This window comes from Chiloscyllium plagiosum, unplaced genomic scaffold (genome assembly GCF_037043375.1).
Source record: "Chiloscyllium plagiosum isolate Xiang-an unplaced genomic scaffold, Cpla_swu_hap1 HiC_scaffold_6, whole genome shotgun sequence".
Taxonomy (NCBI): Eukaryota; Metazoa; Chordata; class Chondrichthyes; order Orectolobiformes; family Hemiscylliidae; genus Chiloscyllium; species Chiloscyllium plagiosum.
This window is the reverse complement of record NW_028270144.1, coordinates 108,124,832-108,140,903: the sequence shown is the minus strand read 5'-3', so window position 1 is coordinate 108,140,903 and position 16,072 is coordinate 108,124,832. Positions and strand designations below refer to the sequence as shown.

The 16,072-nt window shown below is 40.1% G+C and overlaps 1 protein-coding gene across 6 annotated transcripts in view; it reads right to left on the bottom strand.

Moving 5' to 3' along the window:
- The window catches only part of LOC122550866 (testis-specific gene 10 protein-like), a 139,978-nt gene extending 124,881 nt beyond the window's left edge, over nt 1-15,097 (bottom strand). Inside the window, exons 1-2 of one of the 6 annotated variants that reach the window (XM_087988335.1) lie at nt 14,883-15,097; nt 5,345-5,470 (exon numbers count right to left, since the gene is read on the bottom strand). In XM_087988335.1, the coding sequence (XP_087844461.1) occupies nt 5,345-5,470; nt 14,883-14,936 (180 nt within the window). In that variant the 5' untranslated portion in view covers nt 14,937-15,097. Of the gene's footprint in view, nt 1-5,344; nt 5,471-7,898; nt 8,010-14,882 lie in introns of those variants that run through there. The other 5 variants (XM_043692221.2, XM_087988336.1, XM_043692219.2 and 2 more) reach the window with 5 other exon arrangements.
- Nucleotides 15,098-16,072: the final 975 nt, after the last annotated feature.

The following is a 16,072-nucleotide window of genomic DNA, read 5'->3' as shown; positions in this document are numbered from 1 at the left end:
TCCAAGAGCTTGACCTTGCTCACTTTCTATTAAGGTCCTGAAGTGACTTCTTCTACCCCCCCAAAACAACTTTTACTACATAAGGCACACCCGATTTAAACCAACAATGCAAGAGCCAAAATAAAAAACATTAGCAATCACCGCTCACTGCCTTAGAGTCGAATAATGTTAAACCTAACCTGGATTTGGATCTCAACAAGAGCCCCAAATTTGTTATGGATCAGACCAAATCCCCCTCAAAATATGTAAATAGCCTAATCCAACTGGTCAAACTTCCAGTCTTGAAGTAAAACATTTTCTTCTGTTTTATTTAAACTTTAGTATACGAATAAAGAATTCGAATAACTTTATTATTGGCAAACTTAACAGATTATTTAGCTACTAAACGGTGATTATTCCAATATAGTAATGTCCCATAAACAAAGGTAAATGCAGTAAAATAGATTGTCTCACGTGCAATTCTAGCAGCAGGAAGAGAAACCTCAGCTTTTAGCTGTGACAGAAAAAAAAGGCTTCCATATCCAGCTTCATGGCCCCAGCAGCAACTGCTGCTGAAGGCTAAAACTGAAAATCTTGGTTTTATGGGAGCTTGATCCCACCTATTCAGGCTGCTCCTACTGTTCTGACTTATTTTTTAAAAATCTAAGACCTCACAAGTGGTTTACTTTATTAGCTTAGGGGAAGACTGCCTGGCACTTCTGTCCTAACTTTTCCTCATTTTAAAAAAGCCCAAATACACCACCTTAAAGCCAAAGTATTTTCACAAAGAAAACTACTGAACCTGTTTGCATTACCCCAGAGGGGAAACCTGAAATTCCAAACTGATATTGTTTAAAAGATTGATTTTTCTTATGGCAAGAGAACTAGAAGTGGCAGTCACCTTAACTTGTGTCCTCTGGTTAATGGTCTGACAGTATTGGAAAAAATAGAGAATATATGAAAACAATACGATGGTGGAATTTTCCCAGCATGTGGAAAACTTGAGCAATGGCAATACGGTTAGGAACACACAGCTAGAATAGAAAAACGGATTGTCCATATCAAGAGAAGAGTTCAATTTTCTGCCCAAGGTTTTAATCATTAGATGAGAATCCTACAAGTGGGCATATATTTGCATGATTTACTCTCATTATTACCTAACCTCAACTGGTTTACAAGTAAGTTGCTATCTTCCCAGGTATCTGAGACAGCACTCCAATTTCCAATTTGGAAGTCAGACTGTTGTCTTGGTGGCTGCAGTTAGTCAGTGTCTTCTCCAGGCATCACCTTGGCTATTATCCCCCAGCATCTTAGGCATGTTCCTTTGCAGGGGCTGCACCACTTCAATGAACAACTGAGCCTGCAACACCTTTTCTGGAGTGCTAACCATCTTATCTTCCATCTCCACCCAAAACACAATGAAAATGAAACACAGCTGTCTGTACATCCTCAGTAGGCGGAGTAAGTTTTCTTTGCCTGAAGAAATGGACAATTCACAAATGCACTCTAAAGGTCTTGTAGGCTATAGAAGGGTATGAGCTGCATTCCTCACACTGAACTGTAAGTATTTCACAACATGCTCTTATGTTGCTTTTCTTCAATCATGTGGAGAATGGGGGAAACAAGGCAGTGATCCTTTTGCACTTAATCTCCTACAGTATGTGTAAGATATGATTTGTTACAATGCATCTGAATAAGGTCTAGTATGTCAAACGTCGTAACAACCTATGGCTCTCCTGGTCAGAGGTCTCCATGACCCACTGTATCAAAGACTACTGCAAACTGTCATTGATGTGCTGCAACTGCTGACTGCTCAGAGCACTAAAGAGCTGTTTTAGTTTTAATAGTCCCCACTCAGCTCATTGGAACCATTATTAATGGATCCAGGTACAGGAGGGGGTTATCATTGCTCTGGCAAAAACACAACGGAGGTGCACAGGAAATTGAGGAGGAATAAAGATTTCTGCAAACCCAGACTATCAGCAACCTCTACCATCTGCTGAGCAGCCTCCAAATGAAACCTTTGGAACAAAAAGAGTCCCCTCAGGACATGGAGGTGGTATAGGAGGCTCAGACTTTCATCTTCAATGTCATGTCCCAATGAGTGCTCAGTAAACATGTCCCAGGACATATAACAACTGTCAACTGCTGGAGAATTCCAGTTTCAGAATACGGCAGAATATACAGTCTTGAGAATTCCACTTCAATAATGGGAAAGGGTTTTGTTCTGTTCAGTCAATGTCTAGGCATATGTGATCAGAAGACCCATATCTTAAAAGTCTGCACCAAGTACACCGGAAGCTGCCATGATGCTGATAAACTTCTGGAGGAACCTAAGTTAAGGGATGGATGCCTCAAAAATAAAGCCCGAGAGGCGATGACTGTACTTTCCAACCACATCTGACGATTCCTTTAATTAAACCTCTGACTAAGGCAAAACACAGATATAATGCAGCCCATTTTGCCATCAGGGCCACAAGGATCCACAGCTGGGCTATAGGTTGCCAGTCAGCCTTGGGGGCTGGGCAGATATTCGGAGTGTTTGCAGCTACACAGCCCATGGATTGTGTGCATTCTTGCTGTACATAAGCTCACGCTCCTGAGCTTGAACATCTGCAGTGTTGAGGGTTACCAGAAGGGTGGAGATGGAGGGAGGAGAGTTCTGGGGGACTTGTATGTGGTTCCTCCACCCAGTGGATAACTGCCGGTACAACCCTGCATCCTTGAGAGGAAGGAGCAGCTGGAGACAGGGCAAGGTTCCTCATCCAGTTACCCTGCTGATGCTGACCACCAATGGCTACTGCACTGGTGTGAAGGTCTGCATACATCTCCAGCTGTCAGTGAACATTCTGCTGGACATAGCAGCCCACCAATAACCTGCCCATACAGGTAGCTAGATGGACACATGCCAGAACCAGCACAGAACAGATAGCATTGGTAGATTGCTTCAATTCTCTCCAACAAAATGGTTTCCTGCATTTTAACTAAATTAAAAATGGCCAATATCACAGCACTCCCTCCTTCCCTGCACTGAACAAATGCCTAGTCTCTGGCAGTCCTGAGTGCCGGAGACCTACATTATTTCTTCCTTGGCAAGCTGCAGAGATGCACCAGAAATGTGCTCATTAGAAAACTTTATCAAGATTAGACTCTTGAATGTGTCATCCGATGTGAAATCATCTGAGCTGAAGGGTGCAGAAGACAGCCATGCTATTGCACCCTCTGAGCGATGAGGTTTCTTCCTCTCAGGTGAAGTAGAAACTGTTTGCTGGAGGGGCAGTTCCCTTGCAAAAAGATGATAAGAGGAAGCTGCTGATACCTACATGCATTTGAGCAATTGGATTAGAAGCTTGTTTGTGTTAAGTATGCATTCAAAGTGGTGGCAATAGAAGATCTCTGCAGCACATCACAATAAATCTTTGATGGTGAAACATGAATGTCTCTGCATCCCCACGTGACTTGTCTAGAATTCAAAGATTCAACCATGAGGAGAGGAGAAAAATGTCACCCACCTCACCACTTGTCTTGCATGTTTCAGCCCCACTGTGGCCTTGAATAGAAAGGGGCACTGAGTGAGACAACTGGCTGGTACAGCTGTGACCATTGATGCAGGTGGTACAACTGCATCAATGTTTCAACTGAATAAGAAGGAAACACAAAGAAGGGCAAGTTGTTGGGTTGGGGAGATCACCTTCCTTCATTTGCTGTCAGCCACGTTATGTATGTAATTGTGCAACAGATAATGGTATTAATGAGGTGACCAGCTTAAAACTTGAGAAAACTCACTAAGGTTCATAGAGAAAAACACTATGAAATTCCCATTTAGCCAAAGTTTGAGAATATTCAGCACTATGAAAGCAAGGGAGACATAATGACTATTCCAAAAACTATAAAATTAGCGAGAAAAGAGAACTTGATGAAATTAGAAAATCACTCAAAAAATGGTACTGAGCAAACAGAGTTGCAGGCAGACAGGTCCCAGATCCAGGGGAACAAAGTTGTGGAATTTTACAGCCTGTGCCAATTCTTTGAAATAGCTATTCTTTAGTCACACCCTCATACTTTTCTCTCTCCATAGCTCAGCATTGTTTTCCTTTAAGTAAGTAAACATACAAAATCCCTTTGTAAAAGTTACGGTTAAATCTGCATTTGAAATCGAAACTCCGTGAGAAAAAAAAAATTTTCATTGCCCCACTAGTGCTTTTGCCAGCAAACTTAAATTTGTATTTTTTGGGTTATCAATGTTCCTGCTGTTGGACATAAGAGGACTTTACTCACTGGCTTGGGAGAAACTAAGAGCTTTGAACTCTTTATCAAATCTCATTAAATCTTTTCTGCTGTATAGGAAAAAACAGGATGAAACAATGTAACCATGTCCAGAATGATTTACCACTGTTGTTAAGTAACAATACACATATCAAATACCAGTCAACATGGACATATACAAACCTAATTAGACAACAGTATTTTTATAGTGTGGAGGGATGAGGATTGTATTTGCCACTGCTAAATTTCACCTGTTTACAGTCAGATCCTGTTCCACCATTTAATTAGATCATGGGATATTAATTTCATTTACTCCCCTTTGGGCTATAATTACTCAAACGATAACCTAATTGATCACAATTTTAAAAACTCCAGTTGTCCAAGCAGGTATAACGTTTTGAAGACCAAAGTTATAACTTTAAAAATTAGATTCTGCTTTTCCAAACGTGTGGAAATAGCTTTTAAGTATCACTCAATTGAATCATTTTATTATTTTAAACACCTTACCTAGTTTCCCTTTTCAAGATAGAAGGTTAATACAACACTGGTTAACCAGCCCGAAATAACTGAAGGTGTAGCCTCTTGACAGATTTTCCCTCTCTCCCACATACTAGGTCAACTTTTCTCTAATTAGTTGTACCCATGATTAAATGCTAACTAGAGTTTTGATGGTTTTGGGGCAAACTTTCCTGTCACCCCTTTGTACTTTGAGCATTGTATTCAATCAAATTACGATCACTCATTGCCAGAGGCTATTTCACTATTGGAATAGTGATAACCCCCATCTCCTTAAATAGTAATTAATCCAAAAAACCTGCATCATTTTTGATTCTTTAATGTGCCATTCTTGAAAACTGCCTCAAATGCATTCAATTAACTTGGAAGACAAGTTCATGCTACCAATTTGTTTCTTCCAATCTTTAATAAAACTGGAAGTGCTCAAAATTATTCCATATTTTAAGTTAAAAATATAAACACACAAGCTTTGTCCAGAGGAAATTGAAAACCATATTTATAGGGTGCTTAAGTGAGTTTTCATTTCATACAATATTTTCATTGACATTTATATTTAAAAAGTTATAAGAAGTTCTCAGAGCACCTGATAATTTAGTTGAAGGTTACGATCTCGTCCACTTTTATTTCTATCTTTAACTCCTGTGAATTCAAGGGCTGCCTCAGATGAAACGTTGAGACTCAGGTGGTCTCTCCCCTTTCCTGCACTTTCCTGTAGGTGAGAGGGGGTGGGGTGGGGGAAGAGAAAACTTGTTAGCCTAAAAAACTTAATATAATTGTAAATAAAGTTGTTGTAAGAACAAGGTCTTCATTTGCTTTTAAAGCTTTAAGACTGTTACAGCACTTCAACAGCACCCACCAAACTCACGATTTCTATCACTGAAAAAGAACAAGGAAGAACAAGGGCAAGATATATACAGGAACACCACAATCTGAAAGTTCCCCTCCAACACACTCACTATATTCCCAGGTGGAATTAAATCACCGTTTCTTCTGTCCTGGGATCAAAATCCCAGAACTCACATCCTATCAGCACTGAATTTGTACCTACAACCATCATGAATTGCAGTATTTCCAGAAGGCAGTTGAAGGGCAATTAAAATTGGACAATATCTGCTGGCCTAGCCACAAGCTGTGAAAGAATGAAAAAAGGATTGATAACTTTATTTACAATTATATTACGTTTTTAGGCTAACTGGTTTTCTCTTCCCCCTTCTTCTCACCTACAGCAGGTTAGTCAAGCACATTTCCATTTCATAATTCTATGCAGATTCTCTTCATCAATCCTCCTTTTTCTATGTGACTACTAATTCTATAGCAAATAATTGTTTCTAGAAGCCTCTCCATCACCAAAATTAAACTGATTGGCCTATAATTGCGCTTACAAGCTTTCTTGAAGATAGCCATAACTTTGCAATTCTCATCTGCCTTCTCCCTAAATCTACAAAAGATGGAAAGATGATCAATGCACCTAAAATTTCCACTCCCTCCATTAAACATGTTTGGATGCATCTCATCTGGTCCTGGTACCTTGTCAATTTGGACTACAACAGTCGATCCCACACTTATCAATTTTGAACATATTAGTTCCTCCTCGATCACTGGCCCAAGTATATCTCCCACACTGGTAAAGACAGATGCAAATACTGTGCAATCCTCATTTCATATCCCTCATATACCAAATGCAGATGTTTTACCCCAAAACTAAAATCAATAGCCTTCTTGCTTAAATTTTCTAATCTGATTTATAATATGACAACATTTAAAGTAAAAAAAAAGGTAATGTTACATCAATCGCCCACCCTGCCTGCCAATAATTGAGTTTAAAATTCTAGTTCAAAATATCAAGACTTCCTCCTTTAATAACACATGGCCCTTAAATTATAATAGGCAGAATCTGCTGATATCAGAAGAGTTCAAACGACTGATTGTTCTGACAAGGAGATTTGCTTTTTAGTCCAATAGTTCGGTTTTCCAGCTTCTTTTTTTAAAAAAAGTGTCAGAGTTTGAACTTGTGAAAGGTGCATTATATTCAAAATCATTTTTGAAAGTTAGGTCTTAAAATAAAGGCAGAGTTCTCTTTCACAAAAAGAAAGTTATTCTGGAACAATGACCTAAACATATCATTGCTAAGAAGAAAAATGACTTCAGCCAGAGCCTAGCATAGCACTCTAAGAAGTGTTGATGGATAAGTTGTTTATGACAGGCAAAATAACAGAATAAACCCATTAGTTTTATTTTCAGTTCAGTATAGAATTCCCCCCTCCCCTCCCCACGGGTAGGATTCAATTCAGGGGAACCGGTTACTTCAGCAAATGTGTTTTTTAGTCTGTGGAATTTCCAAGATAGGAGAGGTTTCAGTTATTCAACTGAGAACATCTTAGGACCTCAGAATTTGCTCCAAGTACAAGATGCTGAAAGGAGTCCATCGAGTATAACATTTAAAATGTTAAGACAGAAGCATTACATCAAAACAAAGTTTCAACCAGTATGTTAAAATCTTTTTGAACTATATTCTATACCTAAATTGCTTGTTTTTCTTAATCTAAAACCTGCTTTATGAACACGTGCCATCTTGAGTGCAACATACTACACTAACTCCCACACCAATTGACTACAACAGTTAGACATGTGATCCATCAAGCCAGATTTGATTCTTGGTTCTGACTTATCCAGTCAATGCACAGAGGGATGGTTTAGACAAAAGGCTGAATGGCTTCTTTCTGCATCATAACAATTCAGTGATAGATCGTTCAAATGCCTATTTTTACTTCTAGTTATTATCATAAAACCTTACATAAGTGCTTGCCTCACAAATACTTGGGCTATTGTTTACATACTAATTTAGACAAATTAAGCATCCCATATGCACTTTGCATAAACATGTTATTTTTGGGCAGTATAATCCATTTCTCCTGTAGTTTTCCACCATTACCTTTCTTCCTACACCATGCACTTTCAACAGCTAAGTGGACAATCAACAACATCAAACCTTCCTGGTCAGCAGATGTCTAAGGATCATATAATTATGAACAAACACCAAAAATGAATTCACCAAGGCTCCTTGGAAAGTATCTTCCAACTCCACAACTGCTAACACCCAGAAGGACAAGGACAACAGATACATGTGAACACATCACCTGAGAGTTCCTACCCAAGCCAGACTTCATGACTTGGAAATAGTTCACCATTCCTTTACTATCATTGGTTCAAAATCATGGAATTTTCTCTCTCATAACCCTGTAGCTGTATGGACATCAAGCGTGGAGTCAACGAGATAATGGTATTATCAATAGACTAGTAACATTGAGACCAAAGTTACAGGTTCAAATCCCATCACAGCAATAAAAATCTGAAATTAAAAAAAAAAAAAGAGTCTAATGATGACCACGAGCTTATAAACAGTGACCACGATTGTCAGAAAACTTAATCTGGTTCAGTAAGGTCCTGAGCGAAGGAAATCTGTCAACCTTACCTGGACTTGTCTACACATGACCCCAGACCCACGATAATATGGTTGACTCTTAACTATCCTAGCAAACAACAATTGTATCAACCACTAAAGTCTCAAAACAAAAAAAAGGAAACAAAGGAAGAGAACAGGAGTTGCGGCTTTTTTTTGTGGATTTTTTATCGTTATTATACAGAAGCAGAAAATTTTATTTCACATTTTTTGGAACTTTTATAGTGTAGAAAAATGCTGAGACATCTTCCTTTCCTGACGCTTTGTGGGAGAGGCCTCCACATGTTTGTTGAGTGTCAATCTGGAAAGGGCTTTCTTCTCTGTTGGAAATTCTTATAGTTCAAAACAATATATACTCAAATAAAGTATGTGAGGAAGAAAGTGTTTTACACAACTTGAGGGAGAGGCCTGTTGACGTATTTGCTCAACAGCACTGAAGGAGGCCTTGAGGGTGCATTTTTTTGGTTGCTGAAGGTTTAATGAACTGCCAGAGGAAGTGGTGGATACAGTTACAATTACAACATTTAAAAGACATTTGAATAGGAACGGTTTTGGAGGGTTACGAGCCAAACGCAGGCAAATGGGACTAGTTTAGTTTGGGAACATGGTCAGCATAGACGAGTTGGAGCAAATGTCTTTTTCCATGTTGTATGACTCTATGAAACTAGATAGTCCATTTGGCATCAATTATGGCAAATAGAGTCCTGCTGATCCTGCAAGTCATCCTTACTAATATCTGGGGTTATTGCCAAAATTGGGATAGGCATCTTAGACTAATCAAGCACCAGCCCAATTGTTACAGTCAGGGTCATACTTCACAGACCAAGTCCCAGACATCAATATCACCAACTCTGGATATGATCTGTCCCAGCAGATTGGCATACAGTCAAGTGAAAGCCGCCCTGGGAGTCTTCTACATTGACTCTGGACCAAATGAAGTCTCATGACACCAGGTCAAACATCAGCAAGGAAACCCGATTACTTAATAGCACTTGTCACTGGCTGGTGAATCAGTGCTCCTCTATGTTAAATACCACTTGGAGGAAGTGCTGAGGCTGGTAAGGGCACATAATGTACTTTGGGGGGGGGAGGGGGGGGGGGTCTTCAACATCCACTACCAGTGACTCAACAGAACTCTACCAATCGAGCTGATCAAATCTTAAGAATATTACAGTATCTAGGCTTGAGCTGAAAAGTGGCAAGTAAAGTTTGTGCCACACAAATGCCAGGCAATAATTATCTCCAACAAGAGAATCTAACTATTGTCGCTTGACAGTCAATGGACCTACTATCACTGAAATAAATCCTCACTATCAACATCCTTGCGGTTACCATGGACCAAAAGCTAAACTGCACCAGTCACATAAATACAGTGACTACAAGAGCAGGTCAAAGACTAGGAGTTTTGCAGTGTCTAACTTACCTCCAGAGTCCTCAAAGCCTGTTCATTGTCTGGCTACATGCAGATCCAAGACTCAAGCAGCATCCAGGACAAAGCAATCCACTTAATTGATATTACATCCACAAACATCACTTCACTGTACCATTAACACTCAGTAGCAGCGTGCACAAACTACGAGATGCACTGCAGAAATCTACCAAAGTTCCTTCAACAGCACTATCCAAAACCACAACCATTTCCATCCAGAAGAAACAGGGACAACAGATATATAGGAACACCATTATCTGCAAGTTCTCCTCCAAGCCACGCAGCTTCCTGATTTGGAAACATAATCACTGTTCCTTCTATGTCGTTTGGTTAAAATCCTATCATTCCTCCCATAACAGCATTGTGGGTATACCTACAACAAATGTACTGCAGCGACTCAAGGAGACAGCTCACAACCACTTTCTCAGGAGCAATCAGGATACTGTAATAAATGCTGGTCCAGCCAGAGACATCCACATCCTACGAACATACAAATAAGGAACTAGAGTAAGTCGGTTAAGCCCTTTGAGCTTGTTCTGCCATTCAATAAGAGAATGGCTGATCCAATTCTAATCTCAACTCTATAATTCCTGCATGTCCCCAATAATCTTTCACCTTCATAATCAAGAATCTATCTTCCTTGCCCTAAAGATATTTAAAGATTCTTCATTCACTCCCTTTTGAGGAAAGGATATCCAAAGACACTACTCTCAGATTAAAATATTCTGTTTTAAATGGGTACCCTCTTATTTTTAAACTATGACCCTTACATCTACAGTAAGTGTAAAATTAAAATGGACTGCAACAGTTCAACACAGCTACTCACTACCACCTCTAAAGGAAAGTAGGAATGGGCAAAACTGGTCCAGCAAAAGTCACAACCCCGAATTAGTTGAGAAAACAGTTACAGGTCTTCATTTAACATCTCTATGCAATAGCACAATATGAAAAATTCAGTGCTGGCTCAAACCATTTTTGCACTCAGATTAGATTAGATTACTTGTAGTGTGGAAACAGGCCCTTTGGCCCAACAAGTCCACACTGACCCTCCAAAGAGCAATCCACCCAGACCTATTCCCCTACACTTACCCCCTCACCGAAGACTACAGGCAATTTAGCATGGCCAATTCATCTAACCTGCACATCTTTGGACTGTAGGAGGAAACCGGAGCACCTGGAGAAAATCCACGCAGACACAGGGAGAACGTGCAAACTCCACATAGACAGTTGCCTGAGGCAGGAATTGAACCCAGGTCTCTGGCGCTGTGAGGTAGCAGTGCTAACCACTCCTAAGTTTGGATTTAACTGACTGGGAAAGGCAAACAAGCACCTGTCAAGAAAAAAAAGTGAATTTCTGGAGTGCGCCTGAGAGTTTCTGACAGCAATATGTCCTGGATACAACAAGGGGACAAGAAATATTGGATATAGTAATGAATAATAAGCCAGACTTAATTAGTAACTTGATTCTGCATGCATATTTATCAAATAGCAATCATAACATGATTATAATGTATGAAAGCGAAAAGAATGAACCAGCCAGTAGAATTTTACATTCATGTAAAACTGACTTTCATTAAATGAAACAGACTGTTCACATTAGACTGTGAAAATCTGCTAATGGGTAAAGAACAGTGGAGGATGGGTAAAGAAATATTTAATGCAAGACAGAAAGCCAGTTGATACCCCAGAGAGGGTAAAGCTCCACTTCACAAAAAAGAAGCCAAGGACATCTGAAGAGATAAGGGACAGTGTAAAACTAAAAGATAGTTTACAAGATGTTTAAAAAAAAATCTTGCCAAATGTGAAGATAAAGACCAGCAAAGGGCCACAAAGCAGCTTATACAAGCTACTAAAAGGGATTATGAAAGGAAACTTGCAAGGGGCATCAAAAATCAATAAAATGAACTTTAATAGTTATATGAATGGGAAGGTGGTCTGTAGCAATGTTGGTCTACTAAAGAATTAGAGCTGAAAATGTGTTGCTGGAAAAGCGCAGCAGGTCAGGCAGCATCCAAGGAGCAGGAAAATCGATGTTTCGGGCATGAGCCCTTCTTCAGGGTTCCTGCCCGAACCGTCGATTCTCCTGCTCCTTGGATGCTGCCTGACCTCTTGCGCTTTTCCAGCAACACATTTTCAGCTCTGATCTCCAGCATCTGCAGTCCTCACTTTCTCCCACTAAAGAATTAACTGGGGTTACTGCCAATGACTATGGAGAAATGGCAGACATGTTGAATAATTACTTAGCCTCAGTATTTAGAGCAGAAAAGGAGGACAGGTTTGCCAGAGGTGCTGAGGAAATTAGTAGTGGATCAGAGACAGAAAATAAATGCAAAAAGTATTAGTAAAACATCAATAATGAGGAAATTAATGCAATTAAAAAAGGGACTAATCCACAGAACTTGACAGATTATAATTAGCAAAGTCTCAAATGGAATCAGAGTTCTTGAAGATTCAGGAGTCAGCCTTCTGGATTGGAAAATTGCACATCACTGCTGTTTAAGAAGGATGAAAGATGTGATGGAGAAATTGTTGGGAGGCTATAACCAAGGATAAGGTAACTGAACAGCCCAAAGTTTTTCAGTTAATTTGGCATAGGCAGCATGAATTTGTGACCAGTGGTCATGCTTGATAAACTGCATTAATTTTTTGAAAGAAGTGACTGTGGACTATGGGGACTTCCAAAAGGCATTTGATAAAATCCCATGTATGAGATTGCTAAGTAAGGAAGAAGCCCACAGGATTGTGGGCAAAATTACTGACTTAGCGGGGAAATTGGTTGAGTGACACGCAACAAGAAGTAGGAATAATGGGGAGGTACTCAAACTGGCAGGATGTTACGAGTGGCGTTCCACAAGGAACAGTGTTAGGGCCTCAGTTGTTCACATTGTTTATTAACAACTTGGATAATCACCTAACATCATATTGAAATTTGCTGTTGACGAAGTAAGGCAACATTGTATAGTGCAAGTTATAAATTACAAAAGGATGCAGATTGACAATTACAGGCTAACTGCTCTGTAACTCCCTGACTTTCCTATTTCACCCTTCTTTCAAAAAAGAGTGGGCAAAACTGGGCAGATGGATTTTCAATATAACTAAGTAGGAGGACCAAAATCAGGATAGATCAGGATACTTTTAACATGGTATGAAGTTAAACACAGCGGATATCCAGAGTCTTCAGGTTCAGATGCATAGATCTTGAACATGGAATGGACAGGTGCAGAAAACAATCAAGGTTCCTTATAGAAGGCTAGTCTTTATACCTAGAGAACTGGAGTATAAAAAATGCAGAAGTTATGCAGCAGCGGTTAGATCCCAGAGTAGTAAAAATAGATTCGGGGTGCCATGTATTAGGAAGGATACATTAGCCCTGGAGGGAGCAGAACATAGGTTTAGAATAATGATACCTAGACTTAGAGTTAAATTAGGAGAGATTATACAACTTATTTGAAGTAATTTATTGTTGTCACATGCACCAAATTACAGTGAAAAGTGTTGTTTTCCATGCTATACAGACAGATAGTACCATACAACATGCATCGGGGGAGAGTGAGAGCGAACAAACAACTTATCACCACTCCTCAGCACACACAGCTTTTAAAATTATTTTGATTTCAGTTTGGGCCAAAATGCTTTCAATAAAAATCTAAACAACATAAACAGCATGCTCAGGTTGTAAGTTTGCTCGCTGAGCTGGAAGATTTGTTATCAGACATTTCATCACCATGCTAAGTAACATCAGTGAACTTCTGTTGAAGCACTGGTGTACTGTCCCACTTTGTGGGTGTCTTGGTCTATTGTGACGGGTAACATCACTTCTGGTTCTTTTTCCGAGAGGTTGGTAAATGGGGTCAAAATTGATAGGTTTGTTGATGGAGTTCCAATTTGAATGCCAGATCTCTATGAATTCCCATGCGTGTCTTTGTTTACCCTGTCCCAGTCGAACAGGTGTCCCTCATTGTCTGTGTCTAAGGATAATGGTGATAGTTGGTCATGTCTTTTGGTAGCTAGTTAGACTGGGACAATACAGGAACAGACTGGACTGGAACAGACTAAACAAAGACATGCATGGGAATTCCTAGGGACCTGGCATTCAAATTGGAACTCCATTAACAAACACATCAATTTGGACCCATTTACCAAATTCTCAGAAAAAGAATCAGAAGTGATATCACCAACCACAATAGACTAAGACAAATAGAAAGTGGGACAGTACACCAGCGCTTCAACAGAGGCTCACTGATGATGTAACCTAGCAGAGTAACAAACAAATCTTCCAGCTCAGCGAGCAAACTTACAACCTGAACCACAACTTGAGCTACAAATCATCACAAAAATCACAAACAGCATGATAAATTGGGAGAGAAAAGCTAAACCATGACAATTAATATCCAAAGTTCAGAGTTGCAGAGACAACCTCAGCATCCAATGAACTGTCATTCAAGATGATATCTTGCATATATTAACTGATTTAAAAATTATAGAAATCAAGCACTACAGGTTCACCACCATTAGCTTTCTTCTTTCCAGGATATTAAACTGCCATAGTGGGATTTGAATTTAGATGGATTTCAAATCCAGCAAAATAACCCCTAGAATTACTTTTGCATCTTTTGGCATCCAAATGTGTACATTTTCTCCTAATCTGTAACTAAAACTTCTTTAAACAGGTTTAACAATGCCTCTTTGCTTTAGCACGTCTGAATCTCAGTACCTTATATGTTAGGATACTTTACACGTTTAAATTTACATAAAAGGTGCATTTTAATTACATTGAAAATTCAGTTAGTTAACCAGATAAATTCATTAGGATCGCCATTTAAAACAGTGAATAAGGATAAAAAAAACCTACTGCTTGACACTGGAGAAACAACCAGAGGGGTAAGCGGTTGCTATAGCAACCAGTTGCTTTTATGATTGCACAGCATCAGTTGAAACAAACTTTGTTAAGAGACTTTTTATTAAAAAAAGTTGGCTAATTTCTTGAGACACGGAGCGGGGGAGGGGGCGTGTGGCTATTAACAAGTATAGAACAATTCTATTTTCGGAGACTGTTTTTTGAAAAAAGAGAACTCTTGCAGAGGCGAATTGCTTTTTTTAAAAAAAAATCATTTTAAAACCAGCCCCCTGCGTAAAGCACTTTTTTTCGTTGATTCGAAGCAATAATAAAAGTATTCACGTAGTAGTGAATTCGCATAGCCTTGTTTAGTTCCTCCCCACATACAGTTTTACCTTGAAGTCAGAAGCTGCCCAACTCCATCTGCGCGTTGGCAACACTGAAGACATGCTGGTGGGAGAGCGGTGAGACTTGGCCCTGTCTCCTCCAGAGTGGGAGTGTTATTTGGTAGTGTGGCACCCGGGGCTTTCTTAATATATTTTAACCAATCCACCCCTTCCTACTGTTGTATATAATACATATATTTAAAGTCCCTGGTTATTTCCAGGAAATATTAAAACAAAACCCACCCCACCTCAAGGTGACATCCTCTCGCTGTTGTCACACGTACCTGAGTCTGCGTAGCATTATGACATCAAGGAGTGAAGATGGAGAGAAACATCAAGATCAGGAGACACGCAAAATGTTATAAAACTATTATTACACACAAACTAGTTTGCGCGAGCACATGAGGAACTTTAACACATAAGATCTTCGCTGTCCATACCGAGCCAGCAATGGGGTTACGGGGGGGGGGGGGGGGGAGGCTACGTACTTTAAACAGAGATCGGTCATTTAACATTTATAGCAGCACACACCTCGAGCCTCCCTTTCACAGGTACAAGCCTGTCAACGCTCGGGTAAAGCAACAACTCCTGAGGGATGGAGAAAAGCAACTTACCCGTGGCACCTCTGCCTACAGCAATCCCGCTTCTTACGGTGGTGTGTACGGGGGGGAGGTTATGTGGAAAGGGGCGGGGACAGACGAATAACCAATCAGCGTCGCGTACTGGCAGCCGTTGTCGAGTCGATCTAACCAATCAGCGATATTCGTCTGCCGCCGTTCTAACCAATCATCGATATTTGCCGCCCGCAGCAGCCTGGCCGTTCTAACCAATCACAATCTTGTCTGATGGTTAGTGTGTAAGGGGGAGAATGAAGGGTAAAATCGCGCGCTTTTGGTGTGGCGGGGTCGGGAGACAGTTGAAGCTTCTAGCGGTTTCGGCTATTTTCTTTCTTTTGTTTGCCTTCTTCCTAATCCAACCTCTTCTTGGGGTCTTCCTTCGAGTCCGTGCTTTTTGCAACTTTTTTTTTCTCGGCCGTTTGAATCGAAATTGTAATTGCAAACTATAACAACAAAAGGACACGGCCGTTAGCTCCGCCTACTAGCGGCATCGGTCGCATAGTAACGCCGCGTGCTTAACAACAGACAAACAATGTAGGTTAGAGGTCATTCATGGCGTCGCCCCCTCAGTGTAAGTCAAGC